A 17,565-nucleotide genomic window follows, 5' to 3' on the forward strand; every position below is an offset into this window, starting at 1 on the left:
TTGGTAGGGCGATACATTATTTTCCCCCCATCTGTAAGCATTTGATAATATGTAACAACAATACATTTTTTTACTTATATGGTGATTTTTTTTTGCTTATAAGTATTTATACTTACAGACTCTTTCTTGTGCTCTAGCTTCTCCATTCCACTATTACTTAGAATGGCTTCCAATGTAAAATTTAAGAAAAAGAATCTATTATTGTTTTCTGAATATGATTTTCTTCGAAGGTTTCTGGCCTTAGTTATTTTTTATGGTAGATAATGTTTACATTTTTCTAAGCTGGCTATGATTTTTTTCCATATTGAGTAAATTTTGATCATTTAAATTTGCTTAGAAAATTGGATTCGCTATAGCATTTTCAAATTTTTGCACACATTTTGTTTTCATATATTTTATCTCTTCTATATTTGTGTTATAGCACCTTTATCTTTTCTGATTTTTGAGTTTCTGCCCATTTTTGATAAACTACTACAAGCCTTAGCAATGTTGATGTTTCTCTTTCTACCACTTTATGGATCTTGAATTGTTTCAATTCTGCTAGTTTTTTCTACTTCTGTAACTTATTAGTTTCTACTTTATATTTCCTTAAGCCCTTACCACTACTTTGTTTTATAATTCTTTTTCAAGTTTATATTATTTTATTTTCTTAACTTATAAAATCAGTTTCTCACAGGATAATGGCAACCTCCTAAATCAGAATCTTTCCATGTATCCTCCCAACTACTATAAAAAGAAAGCAAATAAAAGTACCCATAATTTATACCTACAGCACAGCTAGGACACAGAATCCTTTAATTTACACATGCTTTAATCTACATGTAAGTGGAGAAATAAACATAGTAGGCCAGCAGATTGTGTTCAGGAGCCAACAACTAAGCAGAGTCATACATGACTATGCATTAAAGAGAAGTATGTGGATCCTGAGAAAGAAGATAACTATGAAGAAGGGCTTCTAGTGGCTAACTGGGCTCAAATTCTAAAAAAAAAGAGTCTAGCAGCCATTTCTATACAGGAGCCTCTCATACATACTGCACTTCACAGAGAAGCCTGCATGCACCTATGCGTCGCTGCACTGAACTGCTTGCCTGCACTGTCTGAGCCAGCCCTTACAAAGGAGTTCCTAGAATCCCATTTTAATCCTAGGAGCTGCTTAGCGATATCTCCACCAGCATCTTCACTGACCAATCAGAGAAGTGCCATTTGGACCACACTGCAAGAGAATTTGGAGTCCTCATTTGCATGAGAACAGACCAATCAGGGACCAGGGGCAGGGACTTCCGTATCTACAAGCAGCTCCCTCTTTGGCTCAGGGAGCACACTTTCCTTTCCACCAGAGGCTGAAGGTTGTTTCCCTGGCTGAGCTGAAACACAGAGATGTCTCACCACAGCCGAGTAGAACAGACGAACAAAGGACAGAGCAGAGTGGCATAGAATGGAGCAGACAGGCACAGTGCAAAGCAGATGATAATGGAACACAACAGAGCAGAGCAGACCATCCAGAAAGCAAAGCACAGCTGTCTAGATGAAGAGGGGCCTGGTCCCACATCACAGCCCTGCTGCATCACTATTGAGCTATTTTGCACTGAGTAAAGTTTCTGTCTTCACCATAGACCAAACTGGAGATTTCTGTTGGTGTTGAATTGGTGCCAACAACCATGAATTGACAACTATGAACAGATGACACAGGAAACATCAACCACAGTTATATCTGAAATAAGAGGCCCTTCCCATGCAGTGAAGAAATAGTGAGAGTAAGAATAAGATCTGGTTAATCAGAGCACTTTCTATGAGGAATCTAGAAGAAAAGGGCTTGTAAAATGTAGGGGGCCAGAGGTGGTAATCATGAGAAGACGTAACTTCTGAGAGGAAAATGCTTTGACAATAAGAGTTACTATTCCTTTGGGCATAGATGGTAAGAAAGAAGGAGAAAGTAGGTAAGATAAGACTTGTGAAGAATTAAATTAGTAAGAAAAGTATCCAAAGAAAACAAACTCCTTCCCTGCCAAACCCCATTTATTTAAAAATAAATGGCTGCATTTTGTTGTACCAACAGAAGAGGGTGCTCCTAACTAAGAAGCAGAAAAGCCATCAAAATACGGCTCTCTCTTCCTCTATAAGAACACCTGTTTGTTATTACTGATAAAGAAAAGTCCAACACAAGTAAACATGAACAATATCTATAAAACAATCTAGCATTCACAGTTAGTTTTTTTAAACCCTCAAAATTGATCTAACAAGCAAAATAGAGATAGACTCATAGATAGAAAGCGAGCTGACAAATCTGGGCGGGGGAACTAGGAGGGTATAGGGATCAAACAAAAAAAAAGAGAAAGAACTCATGGGCAAGGAAATAGTGTGATGACTGCAGGGGTAGGGGGTTGGATGGCGGTGGGGGAAGGTATGGGGGATAAATGTTGATGGACAAAATAAAATATAAGTAAATAAATAAATACCCTAAAAATAAGCACATTTTTGCAGATATTAACACTCTAAATTAAAAATTTAATAACTAAGAATAACAATAAAAACATAACAGGAACATGTGAAATAAAGTTGGCCAAGCAGAAGAAACTAAGGAAAAAATAAAATAGTCTCAGAAATAAATAAATCAGTAATTATCCAAGGAGGATCAGATATGACCAAATATATAGTAAGGATAATGACGAATATAAATTAAATGGGCAAAGAAAATGAAACATAAAGATAATAGTAAAATATATCAGAGAAACAGTAACAAATATAAAAGGCAAAGATAACACTAATTGTGGTAACTGAGAAATAAATGGAATGGATCTGCTCTTTCAAGTGTTTGCTAATTTTAGAAAACATTCTTGAAACAAAAGAATGGCTGTGTTCCACATACACAATGGAACATTACTCAGCCATAAAAATGAAATTTTACCATTTATGAAAAATGGTAAAATGAAAGCATGAAACCATGAAAGCATGGATGGACCTAGAGGGTTGGTTTTATGCTAAATCAAATGTCAGGCAGAGAAAGTCATGTATTGTACCATATGATTTTCCTTATATGTGGAATCTCAAGAACAACATAAATGAACAAACGAAATTGAAACAGACTCTTATACACAGAGGACAGACTGATGGTTGCTAGAGGGGAAGGGGGTTGGAGACTGAGAGAAAAAGTGAAGGATTATGAAGTACAGATTGGTAGTTACAGAATAGTCATGGGGATGTACAGTAAAGCATAGGGAATATAGCCACTAATACTGTACTATGTATTGTGCCGCACGGGTACTGGAAATACCAGGAAGACACTTTGTAAAGTATATGATTGTCTAACCATTATGCTATAAACTGAAACTAATAAAAAATAACACTGCATATAAACTGTAATTGAAAAATTAAAATAATAAAAATATAAAAAAACATTCTTAAGTCACAGGCCTTACTAAACAGACTGCAGGCATAGTTTGCCTACCTCATTTCTCCACAAAATTTTAAGTGTGGAAGCAGTAAGGGAATATTGTACCAACAATATTATTTTATAATATTTCTATTATAAGTTGAGACTTATCCATCTAACTGATGATTGAAAAAAACATAGAAAGAGAATTTGGAAAAAATAATATGTGGAATACTTAAACAATGTACTCAGCAAGGTACACTATATGGCATAGAATAGAGGAAGACATTTGCAATATACATAAGCATCAATTTTCAGTGTATACTAAAAATTCCCACTAATCAGCAATCTATGGCAGGTAACCTAATAGAAATACTTGAAAAGTTACTTCCAAAAAAGTTTTCAAAATGGAGTCCACATAATACAAAATCATGATCAACTTTAAGGGTATCCTGGGAGGTTAAAATTCCAACTTCAGTGAAATAGCATTAATCACTCATCAGACTGACAAAAATTTTAAAGCATGAAGGTAGCATGTTTTATTAATACCCAATAACAACAGAACATAATTTGTTGGAGATGGCATGCCTTTGCTCCAATACATATTTAATTGTAAATCTATGGGGGCTCTGAGCTGTGATTCTCCTACCAGTGCTTGTCTCAGACTCCATTCAGTATTCCAATCCATGACAGACTGGACATCACTGGATCAGCTGGACTATACAACACAAGTGGCAGCTCTACTTGCAATGCCTCTGGGGTCACCTAGTGAGCCATTTTGCTTTGGGCCCACTCAAAGTTGGCAGTCGTTTAGATTACTTGATTGAAAAAAAAAGATTGGCACAGCACATCCAAATGTGGTAAATCTCTATCCAAATTCCAAAGAAGTCCATCAAGTGACTCATTCTCAGTGGTAGCTGGGGCGAGATAAAAACCTAGCTTTCCTTTTAAAGGGCATACCTCAACATGTCCCAGACCATGGAACTTCCAGAAATTTCACTGAATTGTCAGGTCACTGAATTATCTTGATGCTTATCTCCCATTTTCTAACCTCTAAGGTTAGACAATTTAGATATTTTAATATGCAATTTTATTTTAGTTTCAGTATAAATATTAGGTTTCAATATCACACTTAAACAAACACCTTAAAATCATACCTGACTGTCATGTCTTCTAATGTTATTAACTCCATCATCTTCATTTCTCCAGAGAAACTGACTTAAAAGAAATGAGATTTGAAAGTCATGTTAAAAATGATTCCATGTATATTAGCCTTTCATATTTTATTTCATCTTCTATAAACAGATGTAACACTAAAATTTTTTAAAGTTAGCCTGAGATCATTATCATACTACCTTTCAATCTCTTTAATAATCAATATAAACTACACTTAGTATTTGCAATAAAATTGTGTTTCATTATATTACAGCTAAATTCAAATCATAGTCCAATGTCTTTTGCAAGGGAAATAACTGGAAAGTCTATAAACATATTTTGTTTGTGGTTCTTTTGTAAAAAATAGTTTATAAAATTCCTTATTTTTATATAATTTAAGTACTATAATTTTTTAAGTACTGATTTGAATGAAATGATAACAATGTGAAACTCAAGCATACTGATTAGTTTACCCATAACCAAGAATCAAAGAGAGGCTGAAAAATTAGTTCTAAGAAATGCAAATGAAGACAGAAAGTTTTCTGTAATTAGGTTGGCCCTGATGACAAAAGGATTACAACTGAAATAAATTTAATTTAAAATATCACTCATTTAACTCATATCTTTGTTTTAGTTAGAAATCCTTATAACAGTACTCTAGATATCTCACTCTTCTTCTTATAGTTTAGATTATGATATGTGCGCTGAATATTTATACTAATTACCTCTTTTTGGTGCTAAAATAGTCATTATTTGAATCTTCCAGTGATCCTGGCAATTCAGAATTCCTGAATTGATTTTTTAAAGTCTGGTTTTCTTTCAGAGTCTCTTTCTTCCCAGCTGATGTTAATGTTCATCCAGGGCAAACAGAGTTCATAACATATTAGAGTTTATAACATAACAAAGAAAATATTAAAATTTTGTTTTTATATGAACATATTATTATCTTGTCCTATGACTCAGAATATTCATGAAGTTTACTATACATAATAAAAGGTAACAATTTCCAAAATAAATTTTATGAGATATTTCATGAAAGTGAAAGGGGAATTCTTTGGTCAATTCAGTTTGGGAAAAATTGGTAAGTAACTCTAACAGAAACACAACCGTGTACACACACACACACACACACACACACACACACACACTCCTACTGCAAGATTTCTCTGTTTTTATGTACAATGTGAATTTTCAAGAGGGAGGTGAGTTGGGTTTTACTCAAACTTAATTGTCAAAGTGTCTTTTTTTTTTCATGTAGCATTCTGAAGAACCCTCTTTGGAAATTTCTGGTGTAGAGAGCATATATTTTCATTTGCATTTCACTTACATTTCCACTTATAATATCTCCCTTTATGTTAACAGAATTTTGAATCTGGCAGTGATTATATAGATTTTTTCCCCTTGGACAAATCAACTTTTTAATTTAGAAAAAAATAATGAGTCATATTAATATTTGAAAAGTAATTTTATAAGGACTATCACAATATTCTGCAACCTGAAAGCCTATTGGTTTAATTTTAGTCTGGCTGCTACCATTTATTTCCCAGGTGGCACTAGAATAATCATTTAAGGACAGCAAACAGAATTTTTGTAAAAAATATATTCAATGCAAAATGAACAAAAAATAGGTATGTCAGCTGTTTAAGAGCTACTGGTAAGGTACCACCCACACAATCCACTGCCCCCAAAAGAAACAATACAGAACTGATTTGATTCTGAGTGACAGTTTGATTGGTGTGGGACATGTTCCTCTTATTAGTAGTAGCAGTTTGGAGCATAATGCACTGCATTATTTTTAAAAATAGAGAGGGGGTTGATAACTGTGTTTTTGAACTGTGAAATGTTTGCCTGGAAAAGAAAAGAGTAAAGAATTTGAGCAAAGAAAATAGCATTTGCAGGATACAGAGTAGTGATATATGTAGCATTTTTGGCAATCAAGAAAAATTCTGTATAACTCTAGCACAATGTTACAAAGCATGGGCTTTTAGTCAAACCATAAGATTTCAAGTCCTGGCACTGTCATAGTAGGTATGACCTGAGGTAAGTTATTGCTCTAACTTCAGTTTCCTTATCTCTAAAATGACACAGTGCATGTAAAGCACCCTGCACAGCACGCAATCCTTAGAAGTCTCTTCAAGTTCTGATTTCTATTCCACTGCATTTCCCAATTCAGTTATTTCCTCAGTCTGTTCTCCATATGGTTGCCTAAGTTGTTTTTCTGGAACTTAAATCCAATCATGCCACTCCTGTTAAAAATTCCAGAATGCTTCCCACTGCTTACATAATTCCTTAGCTCTTTGCAAGCAAGGTTCTTAAGGTTCAAATCCCTACCTACTTCTCCAGTCGTACTTCATGGTACTTGTTCCTCCTCTTCCTACCCCTAAACTATAATAATAATGGTGCTAATAACAATAATAGCTAAAAATTATTGAAAAATTATTGAACTTATTACCTTATTGAGAAAATCCTGAAAGCTCCATTCATATCATGATCTATATGAAAGAAAGGCTTCTGGAATTAGGCAGTGACAAATCTGCACAGCCCAACATTTGTAACCCTGGGTTTGAAGTCAGAGTATGAGGGTCCTCTGTGCCACCTTAAGGAACTTGGGCTTGAAATAGTAATCAATGAGTGTTTCAAAGGTGTTTAAACAGGGGGACAGATAATCCAACTTGTAACAAGAATGATTGACAGGATCTAGAGGGTAGACTGGACAGGAAATTATAAGCAAGGGGGGTAGTTAAGACGGTTTTTAAGGTTCTTTTACCTCAGAATTATTCTACAATAAAGAAAATTTCAAAGCTTAAAGTCTGAACAACTGGAAATATGATGAAAGAAAAGAAAGGAGTCAAGAAAATATACTGCTTTGGGGGCAGTGATGGAGTCAAGTATTAAACATGTTAAAGTTATGTCAACACTGAGCCCTGGCTGGTGTGGCTCAGTGGATTGAGTACTGGCCTGAGAACCAAAGGGTCACTACTTCAACTCCCAATCTAGGGCACATGCCTGGGTTGCAGGCCAGGTCCCCAGTGAGGGGCGTAGGAGAGGCAACCACAAATTGATGCTTCTCTCTCTCTCTCCTTCTCTCCTTTCCTCTCTCTAAAATAAACAAAACCTTGAAAAAAACCCCAATCCTTACAAAATGAGAAGACATAGTACACAGACTAGCAGGAAAGGACAGAAGATAACTAATATAAGGGAATACCCATTTCAATGTGCAAAAATGAGTAAAGCAATACTGTACTCTTTTTTTTCCTTTATTAAAGGATTTATAAAACACACTGTGCATGTTATTATCAGCCATATTTGATAATATCATGATATTATTGTGAGGGCTCAGATAGTTTGAATTCTCAGGCAGTACTAAAGGACAATTTGGCAATTTTAAGAACTACACAACTATCATCAATAAATGGTAGTATATATATGGAAAAATACTAAGAAATCCTATCTCATATCACACATGAAAACTAATTCCTGGTAGACTAATTAATACAAAATCACATGAGAACAGTAAATGTCAAATGTGCCTGTGGTTAAAGAAGGTGCTAAGTTTGGAAGGTCACTGAGTATAGTGTAAACTTAGAATATAAGAATTGCTTTAATTGCAGATAGAAAACAATGCAACTGTTTAAGATCAAATGTATTTTGCAGCTGGAATGGCTGTTGTCATTAGCCTTGGCTAGGGAGATTCATTTCATTTGCAAATGTTTAGTATATTTACTTTTTCATTACCAACAGTTTATTTAGTGCATAAATTAAGGGGGAAAAATAGAGTGTAGTACCAACTTTATTTATATAAGTTTAACTTTGATTTTTTAAAATTACCTACCAGTTTTTAAGAGCTGAATTTTTAGTAAATTGATTGGTATAGTAAGATTAAAAGTTTAACATTTTTAAAAATACAAATGTCTACCAAGATTAAAATTGTTTTGCATTGGTTTAGAATACTGTTTTGCTAACTAAGAGCCTTCTGGATTTAAAATAATACCAAGATTTTATGCAGTAATCACTTCCTTCTTCTCTCATTTAGCCTTAACTTTATCTGCAACTATAATGTTATAAAAGAAGTAAAGGTGGTAGAGTTAATTTAAGCACAGTAAATGTTTTGATTTTGTTCCTATTTTAGCATAGTACTTAAATTACTTTTTTCTCCCACCTAGTGAAACTATTTTAATATCCCCAAATTGAATTGTAGCTTTCCCTTTTATGGTGCCTATATTTATAAGACTAAATTGGCTCAGAATTTCCTTACAGGCCTGAATACTAAAATATACTATAATAACCTCTTTGTCTCTCCCATTGCAGTTGAAATCACCTTTTTCCTTATTTTTGTTGAGAGGCTTGTTCAAAACATTTTCTAAAAAACTTGGATCTGTCCCAGGTTCTTCCTTTGACAGAGTTACACTAACTGGTCTGTGAATTACTTCGACAGCCTCAGCAACACCATCATCAGTCTGCCGCCCATCTAAAGAAATTGTTGATACTGAGTAAATATTTCCAAAATGATCCATTACAGGAAGCAAATATAATTCTGATTGAAGAGCCTAAAACATATAGGAAATATTAGATAATTAGAAATTTAAAAAACAGTAAGTTAAAAAATTAGCCAATAAGATAAAGTTAGCATAGATTTAAAATGTCATGTTACATACATATGGAGGAACAATTTGAATTTCAGTTCTGATTCTTGTTTTGCCTTCACCTAGAAATAAATAAATGAGAAAAAAATGAAAGCTTTTGTGAGATTTTTCAATTCTTTTTACCTCTACTTTTTTTCCCCTCAAAGGCACACACCTATGTCATAGAAATCTAACCTGAAAGCTGGTAACTAAGGCTAGATTCTAGAAAATGTAGAATATAGTCCTATTTCTATTTTCTGTACTAAACATAATAGAAATTCCTTGTTATTTAATAATAATTATGGCCATCATTTGCATGAACTTACTGTGTGCCAGGCACTATTCTAAGTGTTTTTCATAGGTTATTTCAGTTAATACTCAAGATTTCAAGTGATAGGCACACATATTGTCTATAGTTCACAGGCAAGATTGACGCAGAAACTAAATAGCTTCCCAAGATTTTATAACTAGAAAGTTTCCAAATTGGGATTCAAAACCAGGTAATCGCTCCAAAGTGCAACACTGTACTCTTTATTTCTTAAATATTTATTTGTCACCCATTCATTCAACAAATATTGAGGGCATACTATGTGTCAGGCAGTGTTATATATAGTAGGGGTACAATGGTAAACAAGGCTAAGTTCCTGCTCTTATGTAGCTTAACATTCTACTTTGGGAGAGCAGATGTTAAGTAAACATGACTTAGTATAGGGATTTGTGATAGAATAATGTAATAGAGTATGCCTTAGAGAATGAATATCTGAAAACTAGGTGGTCAGGGAAGGCCATTTTAAAAAGACGATACTTGAGCTGAGACCTGATTCATGAACAGGCAAGCTACTAGAAAATCAGGGGTGATTTCTAGGCAAGTACAACTATATTATAAATCAGAAGTGAGTTCGCTGTTGGAGACCAAAGGGAGATTTTTGTGTCTAAAGTATAGAGCCAAGTAGAAAATAATAGTATATGAAATCTGAAAATCAGCCCATTCTTTAGGAACTCCTTATCACTTGCCTAACTTTTGCAAGAGTTTCCTGATTACAACCCCTGCCTCTAGTCTCTGAAGGCTTTCATCATGTCATCTTTTGTTCAAAAAGTCCAACATTTCAAAAAAGAAATCTAAACTCATTAATCTGGCATTCAAGACATTCAACAAACTACTTTTACAATTTATCTACTATTCCCTTTCACATGATCAAAAATGAACCACTTACTCTTTCTCAGCTGCCTGCTTCTCCACTCCTGTGCTCATTCTATTTTCTCTGCTCAGAAAGCTTTTCCCACCCAACATCTTTGCAAGATCAGATATTTATCTTTTAACATCCAAAATGAACATCACTTCTTCCTTGAAGTTCTCCATCTCCCCTTTTCTCCTGCTGGAAGTAATCTCTTTTTCTTCTGAACATACAAAATATGCTATTTTATTTATTAATGTATTTTATCTTCACAACATTGAATATTCTTTAAGGGCATAATCACTATCAAATTCTTTTTTCTCACTTTATATGCAGAAAAAAATCAATAAATATTTGTTGAAAATAATAAAATATTAGAAGAATTTTAGAAGTTGACTTTAAACTACCTTTAAGATCCCTTCCAACCTAGGATTCTGCGCTTAATATTTTATAACTTTAATATCATGAAAAAACTTATGAGAGTTATTATTCATTTTTTTCCTCATTTGAGGAAAACTAACCTAAAAATCAGTAATTTAATATCCTGGCAGATTAAGTACAACTCTGATGACAAAAAACATCAAATCTAGCTGTTGATTCTAAAAATTCCACATAGCAAATTCCTCTACAGTCCTACTTTGAGGGAAAATGTTTACTTTTTCCATTAAGAGTCATAACTTAATTTGTTCAATTAACATTTAAATGTCTCTTGTTAGGTACTGATTATAAATATAATAATGAATAAAACAAACTCCCTCCTCATAGGGAACTAGAGTCTAATGACAGAGTTAAATGTTAAACAAATAATCACATTAATAAATATAAAACAATATATATTATGTCAACTAGAGTGGAATAGGAATATACTGAACATTTACATATGAAAAATCTTGACTAAACAAATAAACCTTATGTACATATGAGAAACCACAAAATTTAAGATCTGATGGATTCCTGGATTGAGAATTTCAGCTAGGAAGCTCTCTGCTTAGAAAATCCTGGAACTAAATAATAGAAACTACAAATAGGAGCAATCAGTAGATAATAATAGCTGATACAAAAAAAAGATACGTAGGAGTTATATCATTTCACACCAACCAAGGCTAGTTGTGGCACATGCAATGAGAACCCATTTTTCTTTAGAACACATGTACTTGCTTAAAAAGCATTTAAACACTATCATTTAAATCTAAAGATATGGCCCTGACTGGTGTGGCTCAGTGGATTAGGCATAGTCCCACAAACCAAAAGGTCACCAGTTGGGTTCCTGCCTGGGTTGTAGGCCAGGTCCCTGGTTGGAGGTGTGCAAAGGGCAACATATTGATGTGTCTCTTCCTCTCTTTCTTTCCCTCTCTTTCTTCCTCCCTTCCACTCTCTTTAAAAATAAATAAATTAAAAAATACATTTTACTTATATGATTACATTTTAAATTTGTCTTCATGTTCTTCCCAGGGAAATTTGCACATAAAAAAATACCCTCTTCATTTTAGTGCCTAATAATATGCCAATAACATCCATGTGTTCTTGATGATTTTAGTGATACTTTCATTTCATTGTGATTGTGTAGTTAAGGAGCTGAGTTGATTAGCATTTAAAAAATATTATTTGTTAAGATATACTTTTCTTTAATCAAAAGGAAACAAAATTTTAAAATTTACCACAGCTAGATTATTTCCAATGTATTCAGAAATAAAAATTTTTCTGCAACAGCATCTTCACCAAGGAATTCACCAAGACACTCCCTCAGGGCTTGTCTTATAAGTAAAGTGAGGAGATACTCTGAAATATCATGACATTGCCTTATAATGTAAAACAAAGTAAGTTTCAGCTGTATTAAAGATTGATAACTTGCCCTGGCTGGGTGCTTCAGTTGGCTGGAGCATCATCTCATGCACCAAAAGGTTTCAGGTTAATTCCCAGTGATGGCCCAAACCTAGGTTGCAGGTTTGATCCCCAGTTGGAGCACATGTACAGGAGGCAACCGATCAATGCTTCCCTCACTTCGATGTTTCTCTCTTTCTGTCCCCTCCTCTCTCTCTAAAATCAATTTTTTTAAAATATCCTCAGGTAGCCCTGGCTGGTGTAGCTCAGTGGATTGAGCGTGGGCTGTGAACCCAAATGTCGCAGGTTCGATTCCCAGTCAGGGTACATGCCTGGGTTGCAGGCCATGGCCCCCAGCAACCGCACATTGATGTTTCTCTCTCTCTCTCTCTCTTTCTCCCTCCCTTTCCTCTCTAAAAATAAATAAATAAAGTCTTAAAAATAAATACATTAATTAATTAAAAAAATATCCTCAGGTGAGAATTAAAAAAAATTGGTAAATTTATGTAGCTATCTCAAACACAAATACTAATTAAATGTATCACATATATCTGAATATATAATTTCTATGTTCCTTGGCACTTCATAGGCCTTTTAAGGTATTTTTAAAATTTTATTTATTTTTTATAGAAGGAGTGTAATGGGGAGGGGATGAAGAGAGACATAGAGAGAAAGAGATTGATTTGTTATATTCATTGATTGCTTCTTCTATGTGCCCTTCTACGTGACCAGAGATCGAACCCACAGCCTTGGCATATCTGATGAACTGAACTAACCAACTGAACTAGTTGGCCAGAGCTATAAATATTTTGAAAATATATGATTAAAAGTCTGCCTTTTTAAATTGTGCAAATGAACACTTAATTAAAAGCCCTTTTTAAAAAATCCTCACCTAAAAATATGTTTTTTTATTGATTTTAGAGAGAGGGGAAGAGGGAAGAGGAGTAAGGGAGACAGAGAGCCCAAAACATCCATGTGAGAGAGAAACATCAATTGGTTGCCTCCCATCCATGCCCCAACCAGGGATTGAACCTGCAACATTTTGGTGTATAGGATGGCACTCCAACCAAGGGGACCACGCTCCAATTAACTGAGCCATCTGACCAGGGCAAAACTTTTTTGTACTAAAAGAAAAATGCAGAGCAGAAGATGGTGGTGAGATAGGTGGGAGCTGAACCCACTTGCTCTTGCACCCAACTAGGACACCTAGCCGATCTTCCAAAGAACAGAGTGAACAGCCAATAGAATTCCAGCTGATATGAAGTTTGAAGCCAAAGGTTGCCAAGGACATCTAAAAGCAGATGTGTAAGATGATAAGATGTAGAGCTGTGAGAAGACCAAAGACAGATCCAGAAAGAAGTCAGACGGCTAACACCAATAGCTGAGACAAATTTCACTTCGCTAGCCCTCAGAACTTGCATTTTATTTTATTTTTTTGTTTTTATTTTTTTAATTTCTTTTTTCCATTTTTTGTTGTTTGTTTGTTTGATTCCATTGATCAGTTTTCTTTATTCTCCCTCTCATATTGCAGTTTAATTTTTCTTCTTTCACTTCACTTGTATTCCAATAACACACTACTCTTGGTCTTTTACTTTTTATTCTTTTTATTCAGATGATATGTTCTTTAACATATTATTGTTATTCCAAACCCCACACACCACCCTTCCCTGGTCTTAATCCATTTTGCCATCTTTCTGAGCTTTATTATTGTTGTGGTTAACTTTATTCTCTCACACACTATGCCAAGTTTCTATCCCTTACTCTCTATCTCACCATCTAACCACACATAAGTGTTCTGCTTTCCAAAGTCAGCTCACATTCTTTTTCCCTTCTAATATGAGTGTTATTTATTTTCCACCTTTTATAAAAAGTGGCTAGTTGGGTGAAGTATCATGGTTATTGCTGTACTTCTCCAAAGGATTTCCTATCTGTTCTCTACTTATTAGTATTTTAAATCCCATAGAATACTCTCCTGCTATCTCACTCCATTTTGCCTTCTCCATGCCCCCAATCACATACAAGACAAGATGGGAGTTGTGAGTAGCAGCAAACCTGCTGGAGGAGAGGACCCACCAACAAAGGAGCCACTAACAGGTACAGCCCAAGTACAATAAGAGAGCCCATACAAATGGAAGAAAGGGCAACCCTAGAGCATCAAAACAAGGAGAAAATGACACTGTAGCACTGAATCCCATACAATTCCTACCACAGAAGTTCATCCTACGAAGATAGCTGGCAAAGCAGAGCCTCAAGGATCACAGAAACAAACAAAAAGAGTCACCTAAAATGGGGAGAAAAAGAAAGAAACCACAATCAAAAGGAATGGAAGACTCCCCAGTAAAAGAGCTAAATGAAATGGAGGCTAGCAAACTATCAGATACAGAATTTAAAAGAATGATTATAAAGATGCTCAAGGAACTCATACACAACTACAAGGAACTGAGTGGGAACTACAACAGTATGAAAAGGAAACAGAAAATATACACAAGAATCAGGAAGAAATGAATAATACAATATCCAAAATAAAAAAACACACATACACACTAGAAGGAATTACAAGCAGGCTGGATGAAGCAGAGGACAGAATTAATGAGCTGGAAGACAAGGTAGAAAGAAATACCCACATAGAGCAGTTGCATGAAAAAGACTCAAAAAGAATGAAGGGTTATGGGAACTACAGGACAACATGAAACGCAGCAACATTTGAATCATAGGAATACCGGGAGAACAAAAGGAACAAGGGATAGAAACCCTGTTTGAAAAAAATAATGACAAAAACCTTTCTGAACCTGGAGAGGGAAAGAGCCACTCAAGTTCAGGAAACACAGAGGGTCCCAATCAAGATGAACCCAAAGAGGCCCACTCCAAGACACATCATAATTAAAATGCCAAGTTTTGAAGACAAAGAGAAAATCTTAAAAGCAGCAAGGGAGAAACAAGGATTAACATACAAGAGAGCTCCGATAAGGCTAGCAGCTGATTTCTCAACAGAAACGCTTCATGCCAGATGGGAATGGCAAGAGGTATTTTAAGTAATGAAAACCAAAGGCCTGCAACCAAGACTACACTATCCAGCAAGGCTCTCAGTTAAAATGGAAGACCAAATAAGGAGTTTTCCAGACAAAAGTAGACTGAAAGAATACACCTCCATCAAACTAGCACTGTAAGATATGTTAAAGGGATTGCTTTAAGAAGAGGAAGAAAAAGAGTGAGAGAGAAAGGATATAGGTACAAAGGGGGAAAATAGCAATAGCAATGAATAAGTACCTATCAGTAATAACCTTAATGTTAATGGATTAAATGCTCCAATCAAAAGACACAGGGCAGCTGAATGGATAAGAAAACATGACCTGCACATATGCTGCCTACAAGAAACCTGCCTCAGAAAAAAAGACCTACACAGACTGAAAGTAAAGGATTGGAAAAAAATACCCCAAGCAAATGGGCAGGAAAAGAAAGTTGGTGTAGCAATACTTATATCAGAAAAAAGAGATTTCAAAACAAAGGCATAAAAAGACACATGGAAGCACACTTCCTAATACTCAAGGGAAGAATTTATCAAGAACACACAAGCATTATAAACATATATGCACCCAACATAGGAGCACCCGATTATGTAAGAAAAATCTTGCAGGACTTCAAGAGATATATAGATAGCAACACACTTATACAGGGGATTTCAACACCCCACTGTCAAAAATGTGATTTTAACACCCCACACTTATACAGGGGATTTTAACACCCCAATAAAAATGGAAGGATCTTCCAAGCAAAATATCAACAAGGATACTGTGGCACTGAACAATGCCCCAGATCAAATGGACTTAACTGATATAAATAGAACCTTTCATCCAAAAGAAACAAGATACAAATTCTTTTCAAATGCACATGGAACATTTTCAAAGTTGGACCACATGATAGGATAGGATATAAAACAAGCCTTAAAACATCCAAGAAAATTGAAATCATATCAAGCATTTTCTCAGACTACAAGGGCCTGAAACTAAAAACCAACCTCAAGGAAAAAACTCAAAAACACTGAAATTCATGGAGATTGAATAGCATGCTATCCAACAATGAATGGGTTAATAATGAGATCAAGGAAGAAATTAAAAACCTTCTGGAAACAAATGAAAATAAACACCCAACAATCTAAAACTTATGGGACACAGCCAAGGAAGTCATGAGGGGAGAGTTCATAGTGATAGAGGCTTACCTAAAAAAGATGGAAACATTTCAAATAAACAACCTAACCCTATACCTACAAGAACTGCAGGAACAAGAACAAACAAAGCCCAGAGCAAGTAGAAGGAAGGAAATAACCAATATCAGAGCAGAATTAAAAGACATAGAGACTAAAAGAACAATTCAAAGGATCAATGAATCCAAGAGTGGTTCTTTGAAAAGATTTATAAACAAAATTTATAAGCCTTTAAGCAAACTCATCAAGAAAAAAGAGAGAGATTAAAATAAATAAATAAATAAATAAAATCAGAAATGAAAGAAGAGAGATTACAACTGATACCACAGAAATACAAAGGGTTGCAAGAAATTACTATGAACAAATATATGCCAAGAAATGTGAAAACCTGAGGAAATGGACAACTTTTTAGAAAAATAGAATCCTCCAAAACTGAATCAAGAAGGAGGAAGCCTGAACAGATCAGTAACAGCTGGTGAAATTGAAGCAGTAATCAAAAAACACCTGGCACTCAAATGCCCTGGACTGGATGGTTTCACAGGAGACTTTTACAAAACATTAAGGAAGAGATAACCCGTATCCTTCTCAGACTATTCCAAAAAATCCAAAATGATGGAAGACTCCCAAATTCTTTGTATGAAGCCAGCATCATCCTAATCCCAAAACTAGATAAAGACACAACAAAGAAAGAAAACTTCAGGCCAATATTGTTGATGAACACAGAGGCTAAAATTCTCAACAAAATATTGGCAAATTGCAACCAGCAATACATTACAGAGTTCATACACCATGATCAAGTGGGATTCATCGCAGGGAATGCTAGGATGATACAATGTTTGCAAATCAAAAAATGTAATACATCACATAAACAAAAGGAAAGACAAGAATCACATGATCTTATCAATAGATGTGGAAAAAGCATTTTGTAAGGTACAACACCCATTTATGATAAAAAACACTCAGCAAAGTGGGAGGCAGCATACCTCAACATAATAAATGCCATATATGAGAAACCTACAGCCAACATCATACACAACAGGCAAAAACTAAAAGCTTTCCCACTAAGATCAGGAACAAGACAAGAATGTCCACTTTTACCACTTCCATCCAACATACTATTGGAAGTTCTAGCCTCAGCGATCAGACAAGAAAAAGAAATAAAAGGCATCCAAATTGGAAAGAAAGAATTAAAACATTCTTTGCCGATGACATGATAGCGTA

The 17,565-nt window shown here is 34.8% G+C and overlaps 1 protein-coding gene across 1 annotated transcript in view; it reads right to left on the bottom strand.

Moving 5' to 3' along the window:
• SPATA1 (spermatogenesis associated 1) overlaps nt 1-17,565 on the bottom strand; it is a 40,245-nt gene that overhangs the window by 11,987 nt on the left and 10,693 nt on the right. Inside the window, 7 exon segments of the mRNA XM_045835317.1 lie at nt 4,528-4,588; nt 5,251-5,365; nt 8,844-9,072; nt 9,177-9,230; nt 11,981-12,003; nt 12,006-12,075; nt 12,077-12,101. Coding sequence (XP_045691273.1) covers nt 4,528-4,588; nt 5,251-5,365; nt 8,844-9,072; nt 9,177-9,230; nt 11,981-12,003; nt 12,006-12,075; nt 12,077-12,101 — 577 coding nt within the window.

Source organism: Phyllostomus hastatus, unplaced genomic scaffold, assembly GCF_019186645.2.
Source record: "Phyllostomus hastatus isolate PE091 unplaced genomic scaffold, TTU_PhHast_1.1 phas_contig_209, whole genome shotgun sequence".
Taxonomy (NCBI): Eukaryota; Metazoa; Chordata; class Mammalia; order Chiroptera; family Phyllostomidae; genus Phyllostomus; species Phyllostomus hastatus.